Source organism: Erythrolamprus reginae, chromosome 1, assembly GCF_031021105.1.
Source record: "Erythrolamprus reginae isolate rEryReg1 chromosome 1, rEryReg1.hap1, whole genome shotgun sequence".
Classification (NCBI taxonomy): Eukaryota; Metazoa; Chordata; class Lepidosauria; order Squamata; family Dipsadidae; genus Erythrolamprus; species Erythrolamprus reginae.
This window is the reverse complement of record NC_091950.1, coordinates 390528024-390548259: the sequence shown is the minus strand read 5'-3', so window position 1 is coordinate 390548259 and position 20236 is coordinate 390528024. Positions and strand designations below refer to the sequence as shown.

Genomic DNA, 20236 nt, shown 5'->3' with positions numbered 1-20236 from the left:
GTTTTGATCTTCCCCCCAAGTAACTTCAGATTGTGTCCCCTTGTTCTTGTGTTCACTTTCCTATTAAAAACACTTCCCTCCTGGACCTTATTTAACCCTTTAATATATTTAAATGTTTCGATCATGTCCCACCCTTTTCCTTCTGTCCTCCAGACTATACAGATTGAGTTCATGATGTCTTTCCTGATATGTTTTATGCTTAAGACCTTCCACCATTCTTGTAGCCCGTCTTTGGACCCATTCAATTTTGTCAATATCTTTTTGTAAGTGAGGTCTCCAGAACTGAACACAGTATTCCAAATGTGGTCTCACCAGCATTCTATATTTGCATTCTATTTGCATGGTGTTTACAAGTTGAGATTGTTTATTTGTTTATTTGTTTGTTTGTTTATTTAATTTATTTTATTTATTCATTCATTCATTCATTTATTTATTTGATTTCTATGCCGCCCCTCTCCGTAGACTATTGAAGTGATTTGCCACTGCTTCCCCCAGTGTAGACCAGTGGTCTCCAACCCTGGCAACTTTAAGTTGTAGACTTCATTTCCACAAGTCCACAAGTCTTAAAGTTGCCAAGGTTAGAGACCACTGGTTTGGACCACAGCTTGGCTATTTCCTGGTGCTTTATCATCAAATCAAAGCAAGGGTGGGCTGCTGCCCGGATTGGGGGTGGGGACACATTGGGGTAGCGAAAATGGAGCTCCACCCCAGAACATCCAATTTGCATTGAAAGATGAAAGAAAATGCAAATCTGGCCTGGTTTTCAAAATCAGCCAAGATTGACTAGAGATTGCTCCATAATTGTGCTATTCTATTGAAATCGGTGTCCAAATAACTATAAGGAGTGATAGCAAGGTTTCTTTGCCTGCTTAGAATGCACTCTGGGAAATAATGAATAGCAAAGTTGATTGTGAGTCCAAGTCAAAGTTGATTACGAGCCCAGCACTTTATTTGTAGAATGCTATTTTGCTTCTAGCCTTGTACTTAAATAAGAAGGAGAGGATGGGGGGTGGGGGATGCTAACAGCTCTAGACATATGTTGCCACTCCCACATGGCTTCCTTTTCATCCTTTTTGTAAGTTACAAAAAGACTCCGTGCTGTGTTAGTGAATAATTTCTGTGACACAAACAGCTTGCTTGGATGCAACAATGGGGAAGGCTTTTATTGCCCATACAGTGAAAGTCTTCCACTACAAAGCTCTCTTTGATGACTTCCAGCATTGACTCCCCTTCACCACTGCTGTCCTTCCCAAATGAGGGAAACAGAATTTCAGCAGCTCTGGATATTTTTCAGTCTAGCCTAGGCATGTTTTACTAGGACGGAAGTCTTCAAACTTGGCCACTTTAAAACGTGAGGACAGTCACTCATGCCCTCATCACCTCGAGGCTCGACTCCTGTAATGCTCTCTACATGGGGCAACCTTTGAAAAGTGTTTGGAAACTTCAGATCGTGCAGAATGCAGCTGCGAGAGCTGTCATGGGCTTCCCCAAAAATGCCCATGTAACACCAACACTCCACAGTCTGCATTGGTTGCCGATCAGTTTCCAGTCACAATTCAAAGTGTTGGTCATCACCTATAAAGCCCTTCATGGCACCAGACCAGGGTATCTACGAGACTGCCTTCTCCTCCATGAATCCCAGCAACCGGTTAGATCCCACAGAGTGGGCCTTCTCCGGGTCCCATCAATAAAACAATGTTGTTTGGTGGGGCCCAGGGTAAGAGCCTTCTCCATGGTGGCCCCAGCCCTCTGGAACCAACTTCCCCCGGAGATTAGAATTGCCCCACCCTCCTCGCCTTTCGTAAACTCCTTAAAACCCATCTCTTCCATCAGGCATGGGGGGACTGAGATATTCTTTCCCCCTAGGCCTTTACAATTTATGCATGGTGTGTTTGTTTGTTTGTATGTATGTTTGGTTTTACAAATAAGGGTTTTTTAGCTGTTTTAGTATTGGATTTACGTGCTGTTTTTATTACTGTTGTTAGCCGCCCCGAGTCTGCGGAGAGGGGTGGCATACAAATCCAATAAATAAATAAATAAACAATAAATAAACTCCCAGAATTCTCCAGCCAGCACAGCTTTAAGACTTTTGGACTTCAACTCCCAGAATTCTTATAGCTGGCTGGAGAAATCTGGGAGTTGAAGTCCACAAGTCTTAAAGTGGCCAGGCTTAACAACCTCTGGACTAGGAGCACTTGGCTTGGCCATGGCAGCAGGGAATTAGGAGCAAAGCAGCCCCACCACATCTGGATGATATCAGATTGGGAGAAGGGTGGTCACCAGTGAAGGGCTGCTCGTCTTCAGTGCTATCGGTGTGCCCTCCGAGGCAAGCACACCCATTGGTGTGAGATTTGGCTTCTGCACATGCACTGCAGGTGTAATTTTATGTGAGGACACAATGATATTTTTGCTTCCATGCACGTGGAAGTTTCGCTCACGCGAGCGTCCTCAAGCAAGATTTCGCTTGCTGTGCATGCGCAGAAGCCAAATCTCACGTGGGGGCACGTTGGGGGCATGTCAGGGATGCACAGCTGCATGCACATCCTGGAATTTCCTACCGGGGTGGAGCACCGGACCATGTAAGCAGCAGCCCATCACTGGTGGTCACATATAATGACCATTTCCCCATGCACGGAAGCAAAAAAATCAGTGGAAATCGCTGAAATTTTGCTCACGCAAGTGTTCTCAGGCAGAATTTCGCTTGCTGAGCATGTGCAGAAGCCAAATCTCATGCAGTGGCACGTCAGGGGCGCGTTTGCCCAGGTTCGCCTGGTGCACCAGTTGTGGCCCTATCTGGACTGCTCACAGTCACTCATGCCCTCATCACCTCGAGGTTTGACTACTGTAACGCTCTCTACATGGGGCTACCTTTGAAAAGTGTTCGGAAACTTCAGATCATGCAGAATGCAGCTGCAAGAGCAATCATGGGCTTCCCTAAATACGCCCTTGTCACACCAACACTCCACAGTCTGCATTGGTTGCCGATCAGTTTCCGGTCAAAATTCAAAGTGTTGGTTATGACCTATAAAGCCCTTCATGGCATCGGACCAGAATATCTCCGGGACTGCCTTCTGCCGCACGAATCCCAGCGACCGGTTAGGTCCCACAGAGTTGGCCTTCTCCGGGTCCCGTCAACTAAACAATGTCGTTTGGTGGGACCCAGGAGAAGAGCCTTCTCTGTGGCAGCCCCGACCCTCTGGAACCAGCTCCCCCCGGAGATTAGAACTGCCCCCACCCTCCTTGCCTTTTGTAAAGTTCTTAAGACCCATCTCTGCCGTCAGGCATGGGGGAACTGAGACATCTCTCCCAGGCCTATACAGTTTTTGCATGGTATGTTTGTGTGTATGTTTGCTTTTAATAATGGGGTTTTTAGTGTTTTTTAAATTACATTGTTCTTACATTGTCTTTGTTATTGTTGTGAGCCGCCCCAAGTCTATGGAGAGGGGTGGCATACAAATCTAATAAATAATAAATAAATAATAAATAATGTGCATCCTGGAATTTCCTACTGGGATGGAGCACCGGACCGTGTAAGCAGCAGACCATCACTGGTGGTCACAGAGCTGTAATCAAAGATTTGAAAGGTGCCAAACTGGGAAGTGTTTTCTTCCCTGACTGCCAGGAGAGGAATCCCAATTCCCCATGCTGTCGGGAGAATTGTGGGAGTTGAAGTCCACACATCTTGCCACGCTTGGGAATCACTGCTTTAGCTACACCGCCTGAGGGTTTTGGCATGGAGCCGAGGGGTTCCAGCACTGAGCTAGTATTTGTATTTGTATCGTATTTGTATTTATTAGATTTGTATGCCGCCCCTCTCCGAAGACTCGGGGTGGCTCACAACAATAATAAAAACAATATAGCAGTGGAACAAATGTAATATTAAAAAACAGATAAAACCCTATCATTATTTTAAAAAACCAAACAGCACATTCATACCAAACATAAAACAAAGTATTAAAAGTCTGGGGGAAAGGTGTCTCAACTCCCCCATGCCTGGTGGTATGAGTGAGTCTTGAGTAGTTTATGAAAGACAGGGAGGGTGGGGGCAGTTCTAATCTCCGGGTGGAGTTGGTTCCAGAGGGCCGGGGCCATCACAGAGAAGGCTCTTCCCCTGGGGCCCGCCAAACGACATTGTTTGGTCGACGGGACCCGGAGAAGACCAACTCTGTGGGACCTTATCGGTAGCTGGGATTCGTGCGGTAGCAGACAGTTCCGGAGTCCTTCTCAGTTTGTTGTTTCTCCCTCCCTTTCAGCACATTCCTGCCCTTCTTGGTATCTTGGATCAACCACTTCTTCTTTTGGCTCCTCTTCACTGGCAAAGTGGAAAATGTCAACGTGAGCTACAAAATCTTCAACTACGAATGCCGATTCAAGCAGCACGTGCAAGATTGGGCCATTCCCATGTAAGTCGAATTGGACTCCCCTCCCTCGTTCTCCGATAGATTCCATAATTTCTGGAGGGTATTTGACATTTAACATGCAGACCTCTGCCATGAAAAGTTAAATCCATTTCACTGTGTGTTCGTGATCCAGTTCTCATTGAATTGTTTGAGATCACGTCAGATTGATGTACTGACTAGGATAAGGAGATTGTGAGCTTTTAGTTAGGCAGGAAAGCCAGTTTAGTGACTTTGAGCCAGTCAGTATCTCACAGGCTAACCCAGGCCACAGGGTGGTTGTTATGGGGAAAATAAGAGTATTGTGTAAATTCGCTGCTTTGAATTGATAATGCAGGATTCAATATATATCTTGTTGAATATACATATAGGATAATATAGGAATACCACAGAGAGAGAGACACCGAGAGAGAGAGAGACAGACAGAAAGACAGGCAGAGAGAGAAACAGAGACAGACAGAGAAAGACAGACATAAGACAGACAGAGACAGAGAGACAGACAGACAGACAGACATAAGACAGACAGATACAGAGAGACAGACAGACAGACAGACAGACAGACATAAGACAGACAGAGACAGAGAGACAGAGAGACAGACATAAGACAGACAGAGACAGAGACACATGGCAGAAATGGCACGAATGGATCCTCAATAAAAACAAATCCCAGCGACCAGTTAGGTCCCACAGAATTGGCCTCCTCCGGGTCCCATCGACTAAACAATGTAATTTGGCGGGACCCACGGGAAGAGCCTTCTCTGTGGCAGCCCCGACTCTCTGGAACCAACTCCCCCCAGAGATAAGAATTGCCCCCACCCTCCTCGCCTTTCGCAAGCTCCTTAAAACCCACCTCTGTCGTCAGGCTTGGGGGAACTGAACTACCCTTTTTCCCCCTAGGCCTATACAATTTATGCATGGTATGTTTGTGTGTATGTTTGGTTTTTTAAAAATTAGGGTTTTTAAAAATTATTTTAAATATTAGATTTGTTATATGTTGTTTCACTATTGTTGTTAGCCGCCCCGAGTCTGCGGGGCGGCATGCAAATCTAATAAATAAATAAATAATAAATAAATAAAACGTAGCAATACAGAGCATCGGTGTACATAGAAATAAAATTAAATACGTATTAGGTAATAGTAATAGGTACAAATGAAATAACGATTTAAGACTAAAAACTACTCCTTATAGAAGAAAATTACTCATGTTCACTATTACATTATGCTTTACTCTTTACTAATGTATTAGAATGTACACTGTATAGTCTAATTTAATACATGGTGTGATGAATTGTAACTTCAAAATGTAACGGATACGGATTATAATCTGTCTAAAAATATATGTCAAAAATTTTCTCTCTCTCTTTTTAAATCATTTTTTTTAAAAAAAAGACTTGTGGACTTCAACTCCCACAGCAAAACTGGCTGAGGAACTCTGGGAGTTGAAGTCCACAAGTCTTGAAGTTGCCAAGGTTGGAGACCTCTGTGTTAGAGGACCCATCCTTAGTACCTGTGATGGGATGACATCAGGATCCACTGTTTCTGGCCCTTGTCAATCAGATCTGGACCCAGATGCTCAATCCGTTCCATGTGTAACATCAAAATTCAGACTGTTTGCTTAAAGAAGACCTTGCTATGAAGCTTGTCTGGCATAATGATCACTCTCTGGATTCCCTTTGAATTCAGAGTGTATTTATCACTACACCTTTGCCCGTTGGATGTATAGCCTTGTAATTGCTAATTGATTCCATTCTGGTATCATTTTCAAATAGACCACATCGTCACTTCAAGGCAGGCACTGAATTCAAAGCCCATCCCTAGGCAGTTTTTATAATTGTATTTTGCCTTTCGTTCAAGGATATAGACTGAAATACATAGTGATTCCTTGCTCCCTTTACTTTTACTAACACTGATAGCTTTGCTAAACTGAATTACTAATTTAAATTCACAGAGTTACAGATGAATGTCTCTTGCTCTTCTGTGGTCTATTTTGCCTTTGATGTAATTAAAAAATAATTGTTTTTGTCTGAAAAAAAAAATGCTTGAAGAGAGCTATCATCTCCTCCATGGCTTTATTTTCTGAAAATTAGAAATTCCCATTTCTTTCAATCTCTCTTCCTATGACTCAGCCGAAGCGGTTAGAGTGCACTGGTTAGAGTGCAGTATTGCAGGCTGCTTCAGCTGACTGCTAGCTGCAGTTCGGCAGTTCAAGTCTCACCAGGCTCAAGTTTGACTCAGCCTTCCATCCTTCCGAGGTGGGTAAAATGAGGATCCAGATTGTTAGGGGTGATATGCTGACTCTGTAAACTGCTTAGAGAGGGCTGTAAAAGCACTACGAAGTGGTCTGTGGAGAGGGGCGGCATACAAATCTAATAAATAAATAAATAAATATAAGTCTAAGTGCTATTGCTATTATTTTGTTTCAGATTTATTTTATTTATTTATTTTATTTATTAGATTTGTATGCCGCCCCTCTCTGCAGACTCGGAGCGGCTAACAACAGTAAAAAGTCAACATAAATAAATCTAATATTAAAAAATCTACATACAGTCATACCATACATAAATTTTATAAGCCTAGGGGAAGGGAATATTTCAATTCCCCCATGCCTGACGACAGAGGTGGGTTTTTAAGAGCTTACGAAAGGCTAGGAGGGTGGGGGCAACTCTGATATCTGGAGGGAGTTGGTTCCATAGGGTCGGGGCCGCCACAGAGAAGGCTCTTCCCCTGGGTCCCGCCAAACGATCCATCCTTTGATCACATTTGTTCTTCCTTGAATCTAATTGGTTTTGATCATAGCATTTTATTGCCCAAAACAGGATATAGTTCCCAAGCAGTGATGGGCTGCCAAACTTTTTAGTGCCACACTGTGGGCGTGTCTTATTTTGTGGGTGTGGCTTGATAGTCATGTGACCAGGTAGGAGTGGCTTGACAATCATGTAAAGGGATGGCTTAAAGGTCATGTGACTGGTGGGAGTGGCTTACTGACCAAGATAAGTTTTCGAATAGGTGCTTGGAGTCTTTTTCAGTTGATTAAGTCACATTATTTGAATAACCACAAAAAGGACAAATGATAGACGGCATTATTTGTTGAGGGGCACAGTAAGGTTCAGTATGATAACAGTAACTCAATTTTCTTTAATTGCTATAAATGTTCAGTTCTAGATAATGATGATTAAATGATTAAAGTGTTTATGGGTAAAAACATACTATTTAATTATTTCCTATTTTAAAAGTAATTAAGGATCATATTAAGGTCCAGGAGGGAAGTGTTTTTAATAGGAAAGTGAACACAAGAACAAGGGGACACAATCTGAAGTTAGTTGGGGGAAAGATCAAAAGCAACATGAGAAAATATTATTTTACTGAAAGAGTAGTAGATCCTTGGAACAAACTTCCAGCAGACGTGGTAGATAAATCCACAGTAACTGAATTTAAACATGCCTGGGATAAACATATATCCATCCTAAGATAAAATACAGAAAATAGTATAAGGGCAGACTAGATGGACCATGAGGTCTTTTTCTGCCGTCAGACTTCTATGTTTCTATGTTTCTATGACAATAAATAAAGTAATATGTATTCAATAAATAGTGCACAAACTTACTCCCCCCACTCCCCCCACCCAGTGGGGCAGCAGTCCATTACTATTCCCAAGATGCGGACAGAATAAACTGGAACTCTTTCTTTCCCTTGATCTGGAAACTTTAGTTTTATGACATACGTTTCTATGACCTAAAACTATATTTCTCTTACGGGCCATAGCTGACTAATATTTTCAGTCTACAATCAACTACTATCAAGCACTATTCTTTTCACAGATGTTATTAGCAGGCCAAAGGTCCCACAGAGTTGGCCTTCTCGACTAAGCAATGTCGTTTGGTGGGACCCAGGAGAAGAGCCTTCTCTGTGGCGGCCCCAACCCTCTAGAACCAGCTCCCCCCAGATATCAGAGTTGCCCCCACCCTCCTTGCCTTTCGCAAGCTCCTTAAAACCCACCTCTGTCATCAGGCATGGGGGAATTGAAATTTCCCTTCCCCCTAGGCTTATAGAATTTATACATGGTATGCTTGTATGTATGAGTGGTTCTTTAAATTGGGGTTTTTTAATATTATTTTTAATATTAGATTTGTTTACATTGTCTTTTTATATTGTTGTTAGCCACCCCAAGTCTTCGGAGAGGTGCGGCATACAAATCTAATTAATTAATTAATTAATTAATTAATTAAATAAATAAATAAATAAATAGTCATGTGTCTGTATTTGATTCTTTCTTCTTCCCAAAGAGAATAGCACATGTCTTTTAAAAAGTTAATTCTGTTATTTTTAATTTCCCAACTTTTTTTTAAAAAAAATCAAAATGAGGTATTTTGAGAATGCCTTTATTTGGCTTTTATTTATTTACTGTACATTTCCAGCTATGAGGTTGGTCCACAGTGGTTTTTAAAAGTCCTTGACAATAGTTACTGAATGCTATTGTGAGTGACAGGATTCCCTTCTCTTATTGAACAACAACAGCAAATGGTTGTTCCCAATGGACTTATATAAGCCCTATAAAGTAGACCAGATCAAGTAACTGACTCTACAACTTTACAACTCAAACTCTGTTTTATTAAGATTGAATGTAGCAAAGAATTTTGCAAGTGTGTTCCTGGTTTCCTTTCCCTCCTACTTTTTTTTTATTTGTTTGTTAAACATGTACAAGAAAGCAGGTATAGGTGTAAACATAAACATAAGCAAAGTAAGTACAGATAAATTAGGACAATAGGACAGTAAGACAGGGACAGTGGGCACAATGGTGCACTTATGCACGCCCCTTACAGGCCTCTTAGGAATGGAGTAAGGTCGACAGTAGACAGTCTAATGTTAAAGTTTTGGGGGTTTGGGGAAGAAACCACAGGGGTAGTGAATTCCAGGCATGGGTCAATCTGTTGCTGAAGTCATATTTTCTGCAGTCAAGTTTGTTTGTTTATTGATTTGATTTGATTTGATTTGATTTGATTTGATTTGATTTGATTTGATTTGAATGTCGCCCCTCTCCGTAGACTACATAGACTGGAGTTTGCAATGGTTTACATTAAGTTTGTATCTATTGTGTACTTGTGTATTGTTGCGGTTGAAGCTGAAGTCATTGACAGGTAGGACATTGTGGCAGATGATTTTATGAAATTACATTTAGATCGGTTTGAAGGTGATGTATTTGTAAATTGTTTAATCCCAGTATTTCAAGTCTTGTGGAATAAGGTATTCTGTTGTGAGTGGAGCAGTAGAAGACTCTTCTCGTGAAATATTTTTGGACTCTCTTGATTGTATTAATGTCCGATAACAATGCGTCTTCCAGACAGGTGAGCTGTATTCCAGAACTGGTCTAGCAAATGTTTTGTATGCTCTAGTTTAGCAGTGTAACATTGCCAGAGAAGAAGCTTATACCTGTATACTCATACTTATATATGAGGAGTTTGAGTCCCTTCCTCATACTCTCCCTTTCCCCTCCAGTGTTTAATGCATCCCTCAACAGTACTTGTTGGCCTAACAACTTCTGGATTCCTTCTTCAAGGTCACCTCCATGGTTCCCTATGACAGGGGTAGGCAAAGTTGGCTCTTCTATGACATGTGGACTTCAACTCCCAGAATTCCTAAGCTAGCATCATTGGCTCAGGAATTCTGGGAGTTGAAGTCCGCAAGTCATAGAAGAGCCAACTTTGCCTACCCCTACCCTATGAGAAAGCATGGATAGTGATGGGAAGATAATATTGTCCATTATAAAATACTGTCTGATTTGATTAGTGCGTCTTTTTTTTTCTTTAGTGAGAAAACAAAAGATGCTCTTCTGGAGTTAAAAGGGATATTGGAGGCTAATCCCAAAATGGTCGCCCATTACCCAGTAGAAGTGCGCTTCACCCAAGGGGATGACTTCTTCCTGAGCCCCTGTTTCCAGAGGAATAGCTGTTACATCAACATTATTATGTACAGGTGAGAAGGGGGGAGGCAAGCTGGGTAATTGGAGGCATGTGTTTCTTTCAGCGCCAATGAAAACTAAAGTGAAGCGTAATTAATCCTAGGCCAAAAGGCAGAGATTAAAACATGAAAGATACGTGGTTCAAAAGGGATGAATGGATCCTGTTTTGTCTCCTCAGGATGTTTACATCTTCCGTTCAACTTTAATTTAATTTCATTTAATTTATTAAATTTATAGGCCGCCCAACTCCTTGCGAACTCTGTAAAAAGTGTATAAAACCCTAAGATAAAAACATTCATTACTTTTAGGCTGGAGTTATATGGGCCCCAGGCTTGCCGGCAGAGTCAGGTTTTCACAGCTTTCCAGAAGGCCAGGAGGGTGGGGGTGGTATGAATCTCCAGCGGTAGATGGTTCCAGAGAGCCGGAGCCGCCACAGAGAAGGCCCTCCCCCACAGTCCTGCCAGTTGACATCGTTTCGCCAACAGGACCCGGAGAAGGCAAACCCTTTGGGCCCTAATTGGTTGCTGGTAAGTATGACACAGACTGACACAGAAGACAGTCCCGTAATTAATGGCCGTCTCTAGCAGAATGCTTCTGTTTTCTTTCCCAGAATCCTCCCATCTATGATGTTAGTCTGGCACAGAGAGAGCTTCTGAGGAAACAAGGGAAGCTCCTTTCCTACCAATAGCCATTGTTTTATTTCTAGAAGTTTCCTCCCTTGGATGCTCATGGTCCTCCATAGGGTGTCCAGTGAAGGGCTACCAAACTTTTTACTACCACACTGTGGGTGTGGCTTATGTAGGGTGCCCTGCATTTTCTTTCAACATCTTTCAGTGCAAATTGGGTGCTCTGGGGTGGAGCTCCATTTTCACTACCTCACGCCCCCCCCCCCACATCCGGGCAGTAGCCCACCCCTGACGGTGTCCCTGGGAACCGGGGGATGGCAACTACTAGAAAAGCACCCTTAAGAACCAGTGAGTTTACCCTTCACCAGCACAAATCAATATAATATATAAATTCTGTTATCCTCCCTATTATTTATTTGTTTGTTTGTTTGAAGCTGAATCGAGGGAGAGTGAGAGATAGGGGGGAAAGGAGAGAGAGAGGCAAAGGGGGGGAAGGGAGGGAGAGAGAGAGAGACAGAGAGAGAGGCAAAGAGAGAGAGGGAGGGAGGGAGAGAGAGAGAGGGAGAGGGAGGGAGAGAGGGAGAGGGAGGGAGGGAGAGAGAGAAGGGAAGGGAGGGAGGGAGAGAGAGACAGGGAGAGAGAGACAGAGAAAGAGGGAGTGAGAGAGAGGAAGGGAGGGAGAGAGAGACAGGGAGAGGGAGGGAGGGGGAGAGAGATGGAGGGAGGGAGAGAGAGATGGGGAGAGAGAGAGGGAGAGAGGGAGGGAAGGAGATGAGGAGAGAAAGAGAGAGGCAGAGAAAGAGAGGGAGGGAGGAAGAGGGAGGGAGAGAGGAAGGGAGGGAGAGAGAGAGAGATGGGGAGGGAGAGAGAGACAGAAAGAGGGGAGGAGAGGAGAGGGAGAGAGAGAGGGAGGGAGAGGAAGGGAGGGAGGGAGAGGAAGGGAGGGAGGGAGAGGAAGGGAGGGAGGGAGAGAGAGACAGGGAGAGAGAGACAGAGAGAGGGGAGGAGAGGGAGGGAGAGACAGAGAAAGAGGGAGGAAGAGAGAGGAAGGGAGGGAGAGAGAGACAGGGAGAGGGAGGGAGGGGGAGAGAGATGGAGGGAGGGAGAGAGAGATGGGGAGAGAGAGAGGGAGAGAGGGAGGGAAGGAGATGAGGAGAGAAAGAGAGAGGCAGAGAAAGAGAGGGAGGGAGGAAGAGGGAGGGAGAGAGGAAGGGAGGGAGAGAGAGAGAGATGGGGAGGGAGAGAGAGACAGAAAGAGGGGAGGAGAGGGAGAGAGAGAGGGAGGGAGAGGAAGGGAGGGAGGGAGAGGAAGGGAGGGAGGGAGAGAGACAGGGAGAGAGAGACAGAGAGAGGGGAGGAGAGGGAGGGAGAGAGACAGAGAAAGAGGGAGGAAGAGAGAGGAAGGGAGGGAGAGAGAGACAGGGAGAGGGAGGGAGGGAGAGGGAGGGAGGGAGGGGGAGAGAGATGGAGGGAGGGGAGAGAGATGGAGGGAGGGAGGGAGGGAGAGAGGGAGGGAGGGAAGGAGATGAGGAGAGAAAGAGAGAGGCAGAGAAAGAGAGGGAGGGAGGAAGAGGGAGGGAGAGAGGAAGGGAGGGAGAGAGAGAGAGATGGGGAGGGAGAGAGAGAGACAGAAAGAGGGGAGGAGAGGAGAGGGAGAGAGAGAGGGAGGGAGAGAGAGGGAGGGAGGGAGGGAGAGAGAGACAGAGAGAGAGAGACAGAGAGAGGGGAGGAGAGGGAGGGAGAGAGACAGAGAGAGGGAGGGAGAGAGAGGAAGGGAGGGAGAGGAAGGGATGGAGGGAGAGAGAGAGACAGGGAGAGAGAGGGAGGGAGAGAGAGGATGGGAGGGAGGGAGAGAGAGAGACAGGGACAGAGAGGGAGGGAGAGAGAGATGGAGGGAGTCATTTTAGAGCAGCCAATGGTGCCCTTCAGATTTCCTGAAAATGCAGCTGCAAGAATTTTCAGCTGACCAGGTATTTCCTAGACCTGAAGTTGAAATGTATCTGGAGGGGCCCAGGCTAAAGATCATCCTACCAGCTTATTGCGCACACATCAATTCAGAAAATTGGACTGAATAATCCGAAACACCTTGTGACTCTTTGAAGACGGGAAGCTCTTCAAGGAGTCCTATCCCACAATGATCTTATCATGCCTCTACTAGCACTAAAGATATCTTCTGCATTTGCCGTTGTGCTGACAGCAATCCAGCCGCAGGACCAGGGTTACGAAATGTGCATGGCCTCTATGCACACCACTACTTTTGAACCAGTATTTTGCCATTTCACAGAGAGCTGAAAGCAAAGAAATCACCCAGTGTTGGTGGCATGTGCACTTTCTGTGACTTACCGCCTATTTGCCTGAGCTAATAACCCTCCCCTTCATGCTCAGCTTTGTGTGTTAAAAGAATATATATATATATTGTTTAACCATGCGGGCTTGCAGAATCTTGACTTGTTTGGAAAGGAGCCAGGTTAAAACAAAAGCCATTCCCTCCCTTAGTGCTGAAATGGCACTAAGCTATTGGGTACTGTAAATCAAACAAATGAGCTGAAGCTGCACCTTGTGAGCTAAACACCAGTCTAAATATATCTGAAATCCCTATGATGAGGGCAGTATGTAGAAACCACATTTAATATTGGTTCTGCAAGCCAACAAGACCGACACAGGCTTCAGAGAATAATCAGAATTGCAGAAAAAAACAATTGCTGCCAACCTGCCTTCCATTGAGGACATGCATACTGCACGAGTCAAAAAGAGGATGGTGAAAATATTTACCGGCCCCTCACATCCTGGACACAAATTGTTTCAACTCCAACCCTCAAAATGTCGCTACAAAGCATTGTACACCAAGACAACTAGACACAAGAACAGTTTTTTCCCAAACGCCATCACTCTACTCAACAAATAATTCCCTCAACACTGTCAAAGTTTTTACTAAGTCTGCACTCCTGTTTCTACTAGTTTGTTCTCATCATTCCTATCATCCTTTTCCTCCCACTTAGGACTGTATGACTGTAACTTGTTGCTTGTATCCTAAGATTTTTATTAATATTGATTGTTTCTTCATTGCTTATTTAACCCCTATGACAATCGTTAAGTGTTGTACCACATGTTTCTTGACAAATGTATCTTTTTATTTTATGTACGCTGAGAGCATCTGCACCAAGACAAATTCCTTGTGTGTCCAATATCACATTTGGCCAATAAAGAATTCTATTCTATTCTATTCTATTCCATTCCATTCCATTCTATATGCCTTCAGGATGATTTCCAAATGGGGAAGATGGGGATAGTCACAATCAGGGGGGTGATTGCTAATACCACTACTACTAGTGCACTGTGCACACAGCTTCAGTTGTCTTGTGTGTGCATGTGCACTATCCATGCACGTCCCCAGCCTGTTTTTGCTTCTCTGTATGCACAGGAAGCAAAAACACACTGAAATTATCTCAGGGACCAGATTATCTCAGGGACCGCCTTCTGCTGCACAAATCCCAGCGTCCAGTTAGGTCCCACAGAGTTGACCTTCTCCGGGTCCCGTCAACTAAACAATGTCGCTTGGCAGGACCCAGGGGAAGAGCCTTCTCTGTGGCGGCCCCGGCCCTCTGGAACCAACTCCCCCCAGAGATTAGAATTGCCCGCACCCTCCTTGCCTTTCGTAAGCTGCTTAAAACCCACCTCTGCCGCCAGGCATGGGGGAATTGAGAAACTCTTTCCCCTAGGCCTCTACAATTTTATACATGGTATATCTGTATGTATGTTTGGGTTTTTATAATAATGGGTTTTTAACTGATTTTAGTATTGGATTATTATTATATGCTGTTTTATTACTGTTGTTAGCCGCCCCGAGTCTGTGGAGAGGGGCGGCATATAAATCCAATAAATAAATAAATAAATAAATCTTGCAAGGGGATGCGTGTGTGAGAGAGATTTTGGCAATTTTCTGCTTCGGCGTATGCGCAGAAGCAAAGAATTGCCAAAATCTTTCTCTTGCGTGTGCCCCCTTGCAAGATTTTGCTTCTGTGCATGCACACGAAGCATAAAATACGAAAAATTGAAGAAAAAAAGATGGTGGCGCCCATAGGACTGACACCAGAGCGGTTGCACAAAAATTGCACAATCTGGCGGCTGCTACCGGTGCTCAGTCCCCTACCGCACAGCACGTTCTTGAAGGGAGAGTCATTCAGTCCTTGTTCTCACTTTCTGCTGTAAACATAAACATAAACAAAGTAAGTACAGATAAATTAGGACAATAGGACAGTAAGAGGTCAGTAAGGGGCATACATAAGTGCACTAGAGTGCTTTCCATCCCCTGTCCTATAGTCTCTCCTATATCTCCTATATTTTCTCTACTATATCCTCTATAACCTTCATTGTGTATTATTGTGTATTGGAAAAATAAATACAAGTAAGACAGGGACGGTAGGCACGGTGATGCACTTATGCATGCCCCTTACAGACCTGTTAGGAATGGAGTAAGGTCAACAGTAGACAGTCTAAAGTTAAAGTTTTGGGGTTTTGGGAAGAAACCACAGAGTCAGGTAGTGAATTCCAGGCATTGATCACTCTGTTGCTGAAGTCATATTTTCTGCAGTCGAGTTTGCAGTGTGGTTTACATTAAGTTTGTATCTATTGTGTACTTGTGTATTGTTGTGGTTGAAGCTGAAGTCAGCTGCTATCGGTGCGCAGTCCCCTACTGCACCGGTAGCAACCCACTACTGCACGATGTGGCAAAGCAGAAGATTGCCTTTGTAACAAGCCACATAGCATGTTCTTGAATGGAGAGTCATTCAGTCCTTGTTCTCACTTTCTGCCTTTGCTTCTTTCTTAAGGCCCTATGGGAAAGATGTTCCCCGCCTTAACTACTGGCTTGCCTATGAAGGAGTCATGAAGAAGTTTGGAGGGAGACCACACTGGGCAAAGGTAGTAGATTTAAATCCTTTTCTTCTAGTAAACGCAGACACTTTACTCCTTGCAGAGTCAGATCACTTTTGCACATAAAAAACCCAAAATGAAAATAATGCAGTCTTTTATCAATCAGGAACAGAACCTGACCAGATACGACTATTTCCTATGTGCTGTGTAGAGGTGGGTTTCAACAGGTTCTGACCAGTTCTGGAGAACCAGTAGTGGAAATTTTGAATAGTTCAGAGAACTGGTAGATTAGATTAGATTAGATTAGATTAGATTTATTGGATTTATATGCCGCCCCTCTCCGCAGACTCAGGGCGGCTCACAACAATGGCAAAAACAGTGCATAGTAACAAATCTAATATTTGGCAATCTAAATTACAGTTTTAGGTTTTAAAAAAAATTCATAAAAGCAACCCCAATATATATAAAAAACAAGTACACAATCAATCATACACCAAAACAACATGGGCAAGGGGGAGATGTTTCAATTCCCCCATGCCTGACGGCAGAGGTGGGTTTTAAGAAGTTTGCGAAAGGCAAGGAGGATGGGGGCAATCCTAATCTCTGGGGGGAGCTGGTTCCAGAGGGTCGGAGCCACCACAGAGAAGGGTCTTCCCCTGGGTCCCCTCTTCCCCTGGTAAATATCAGCTCTGGCTGGCCCCACCTGACTCTATTCTCTGCCTCCCAAGTCCCAGCTGATCAGGAGGAAATGGATATTTTGCAGTAATCTTCCCTGGAGTGTGGAGGGAATAGAGATTTTGTAGTATCCTTTCCCCGCCATGCCCACCAAGCCATGTACATAGTACCAGTAGTTTAAAAAAAATTGAATCCCACCACTGGTTGCTGTCCCATAGCTGGGTACCATACTAAGATTGACTGCTTGTTCCATCATTGTATAGCATAAAAATACCAACTCATTTCTCATTTCATTCTTTTACAAAACCTTTACCCATATATTTTATATTTATCTTATTGCTTTTTTAGCTCAAGGTTGCTCACCCTTCCTATCATGATACCTGCTTTCCAATTTGCGCAAATACAATCCTAACTGCTGTTATTAAGTGTATTATTAAATATATATCATCTTTTTTGTATTTTTCCAGTAAAATTCCTAAAAGAAAGATTTCTGGTTTTAAGTCTGACATTTCTTCCATTTTTCCTAACTAAGTTTGTATCTTAATCCAAAATTTTCTTGCTTATGTACACATTCACCACTGGTATTTGCTGACATTTCCAACATTTTACTGATTTGTCTTTAAACATTTTTGATAATTTTTCTGGTGACATATGCATCTATAAAACATATTGTACATATGTTCTTTAAATGCTGTTGCCATGGTTAGTTTGTAATTTCTTTCCCATATTTGTTGCCATTTATCCAATTCTATCGTATATCCAAAATTCCTCATCCAAATTATCAGTCTCTGTTACCACCTCTTCTTCTAATTCAACTTGTAACAAATAATTATATAGTTTCTTAATCATTTTTTAATCACTCCGCCCATTTTGTTTTTTATCTTTTTCATATCTTGATTGTATTTGCAAATGTGTGAAACACACGTTTCACGAATATATAAAAATGTCTGTATGGTAATAAAAATAAAACTTTTTTTTTCATGTAAGAGTTGGCCTTGAACCCAACAATGACACAGGGCTTTGCCAGAATTCCCACCAGATAGAGCAATAAATCTCTACTCTGTAAGAATTCATCAATACATTCAGTTGCGACCTTACAACAGAACCTTCAAATGTTCAACTCTAAGGGTCTCCATGGACGGAGATCTGCAAAATAGCAGCTATATTGTGATTGAAGCACCACCTCTTTTAGTATAAACATGAAAAACAAGTGGGGCTTTGATCATAGTACCATACTCACCATTCTGCAGATTTTAAAACAGGCCCCAACTTTGAACTTTGCAATTCCTTTATTGCAGAAGAAGTCACATACACAAAAAAAGAGACACAGAATTCAGCAACTCCAAGTTTTAAATCCCAAACATTTTCTTCTACCTTTTTAAGTCAATAGAGCTCTGACTATTTTTTCTCAGCCTTGAAATAGGAAGGCTAAGACACCTGCTCAGGGCTATGTAACAATTTTGCTTGCCTATATAGCATTGCTAGTTCCAACCGCAACTGCTTCCGCTCTTATAGATTTGGAGATTTTGACTATAATTAAAAGTAAAATGAATATGTAAATTAGTTGATCTGAAAAAAGAGCAAACTGCTTTGAAATTTCAAGGCCATACAACACAGACTTATTTTCTTGCACAGGCTAAGCTAAAATATAATTGGTCTTTAAATAAAAATGTGGGCAGGAAGACTACAATATTTCTAGGGTTTTCCAGCCCTTGCATTGCATGTACTAATATTGTAAGAGACACAGACAGTTTAAAGTGAGACTTGAAATAAATAAAAATGCTAATCAAAGTCTAACCATCTTTTCCATGTCGTATTGCATGCTATCTTGACTTTTTCACTATCTCTCATATGAACATATCTGACATCACTGAGAATTTCTGCCTCTTGGCTTATCTTAGAAGGATATATATTTAGGCTTCATATCAAGAAAACATTTCTACTGATAACAGCTGCTCAGCATTAGAACCTAAGGAGGTAGTGGACTCCCCCATCTGTTTGAAGGATCCTGCACTGTGGAGTAGATTATCTTCCAATTCTTAAATCACATTTTTTTATTATTACTTCTCATATGCATGTATTCAGTGTATCCAACTGAAAACTATACAAGCTCACAATTGTTATCTAGTATCTAGCTTTAAAATATTCAAAGAAAGAAATAAACTTTGAAAGCAAGCACTGAGATACCAATCTTTTTATTTCCTAAGAATGCCTCTGGAATTTATTTCCAACTGTACATTGGAAATATAAATTATGGTTCAGACCATGAGAGCTTGCTATGCTTTAAAAGATTTTACAAAACAAAATCAGGTGTGGCAGAAGTATAGCAGAGGGCAGTGAGGTATTGGTAGATCCTCTAGCAATAACAATATGCTGATTCCATGCTTTTTACAGCCCTCTCTAAGCAGTTTACAGAGTCAGCATATTGCCCCCAACAATTCTCAATTTACCCACCTCAGAAGGATGGAAGGCTGAGTCAACCTTGAGCCTGGTGAGATTCGAACTGCCAAATTGCAGTTAGCTAATAGTCAGCAGAAATAGCTTGCAATACTGCACTCTAACCACTGCATTACTGCAGACACAGCACTAAGTGTCCTCAAGAGCTAATTTACAAACTCAGAGATTACAACCCACTCAGGGTAAGTGCTTTAAGCAGGCTGAAGGTTTACAGTATCCTCCATCTGTAATTACTATCAATTTTGGGTTGCAACTTAGAGCACCCATAGCTATTATATAATCACATGAGAGATTAACAGATGAATCATTTCTGTTTAGATGTTGTGATCCTATGCTTATTGACACCCATTTTCAAGCCCAGTGTCATAAAAATTATTTTCTGTCACCAGGCCCATACATGCACCCGTAAGGATTTTGAGAAGATGTACCCAGATTTTCAGAAGTTCTGTTGCATTCGGGAGAAACTAGACCCCAGAGGAATGTTTCTGAATCCGTACCTGGAGAGAGTCTTCTATTGAAGGATAAAGTAGAAGAGGCGGTCGTGACATGGACAAGCCTTTTACGATGGAGTCCTCCACTGGTTATCCTTGTTGGATGGATAAACGCTTATATGCTGGGATCTGATGCCAAACCAAGCTGCTAAGAGCACAATGCTTTTATATTGCCCATAAGTGTGTTAAATGTGTTGGGAAAATAGAGAAAAAAAATTACAGAAGAGGGACCATTTTGGGATCAATTAAAATACAGTCCACTGTTCCTTATTTTCTTAAGAGAGATACAATAAATAGTAGGACAATGATAGCCTCCTCCCAATACTTTATTAAAAATTATATTGTGAAATTCTGTACTGCTACTGCTGCTGTTTCTTCCATTCCATTCCCCAATTCTTAGAAAGAAAGAATTACATGATTTGCAGTTGTCTTCAAACTAGACAATTTTGGTTTGCTATTGTAATCATCAGTCACCTCCTTTCAGATGACAACCATATTATCCCTATTATACTAACCCATTGTATGGCTGCAATGAAAATGAAACAACGACTGAGACCAAAACCAATTATATTGGGTTTAGAAGGTATTCCATATTGGTATTCTGAATTTAGCTGATCTTTGATCTTACAAAGGAGTGTTATTATTTCCTAGGTAAAGGAAGTATATCTCCCTTATGCACATGCATGATTTATTAGAACATGGATCTGCTATTTTAAAATAAAATTTAGATGGATCCACACTCAAAATCAAGGTGACCCGTCT

The 20236-nt window shown here is 42.5% G+C and overlaps 1 protein-coding gene across 2 annotated transcripts in view; it reads left to right on the top strand.

Moving 5' to 3' along the window:
* The window catches only part of LOC139157773 (L-gulonolactone oxidase-like), a 40360-nt gene extending 20534 nt beyond the window's left edge, over nucleotides 1-19826 (top strand). The window contains exons 9-12 of one of the 2 annotated variants that reach the window (XM_070734898.1): nucleotides 4254-4403; nucleotides 10203-10367; nucleotides 15809-15899; nucleotides 19373-19826. In XM_070734898.1, the coding sequence (XP_070590999.1) occupies nucleotides 4254-4403; nucleotides 10203-10367; nucleotides 15809-15899; nucleotides 19373-19501 (535 nt within the window). In that variant the 3' untranslated portion in view covers nucleotides 19502-19826. The remainder of the gene's footprint in view (nucleotides 1-4253; nucleotides 4404-10202; nucleotides 10368-15808; nucleotides 15900-19372) is intronic. The other variant, XM_070734899.1, reaches the window with a different exon arrangement.
* Nucleotides 19827-20236: the final 410 nt, after the last annotated feature.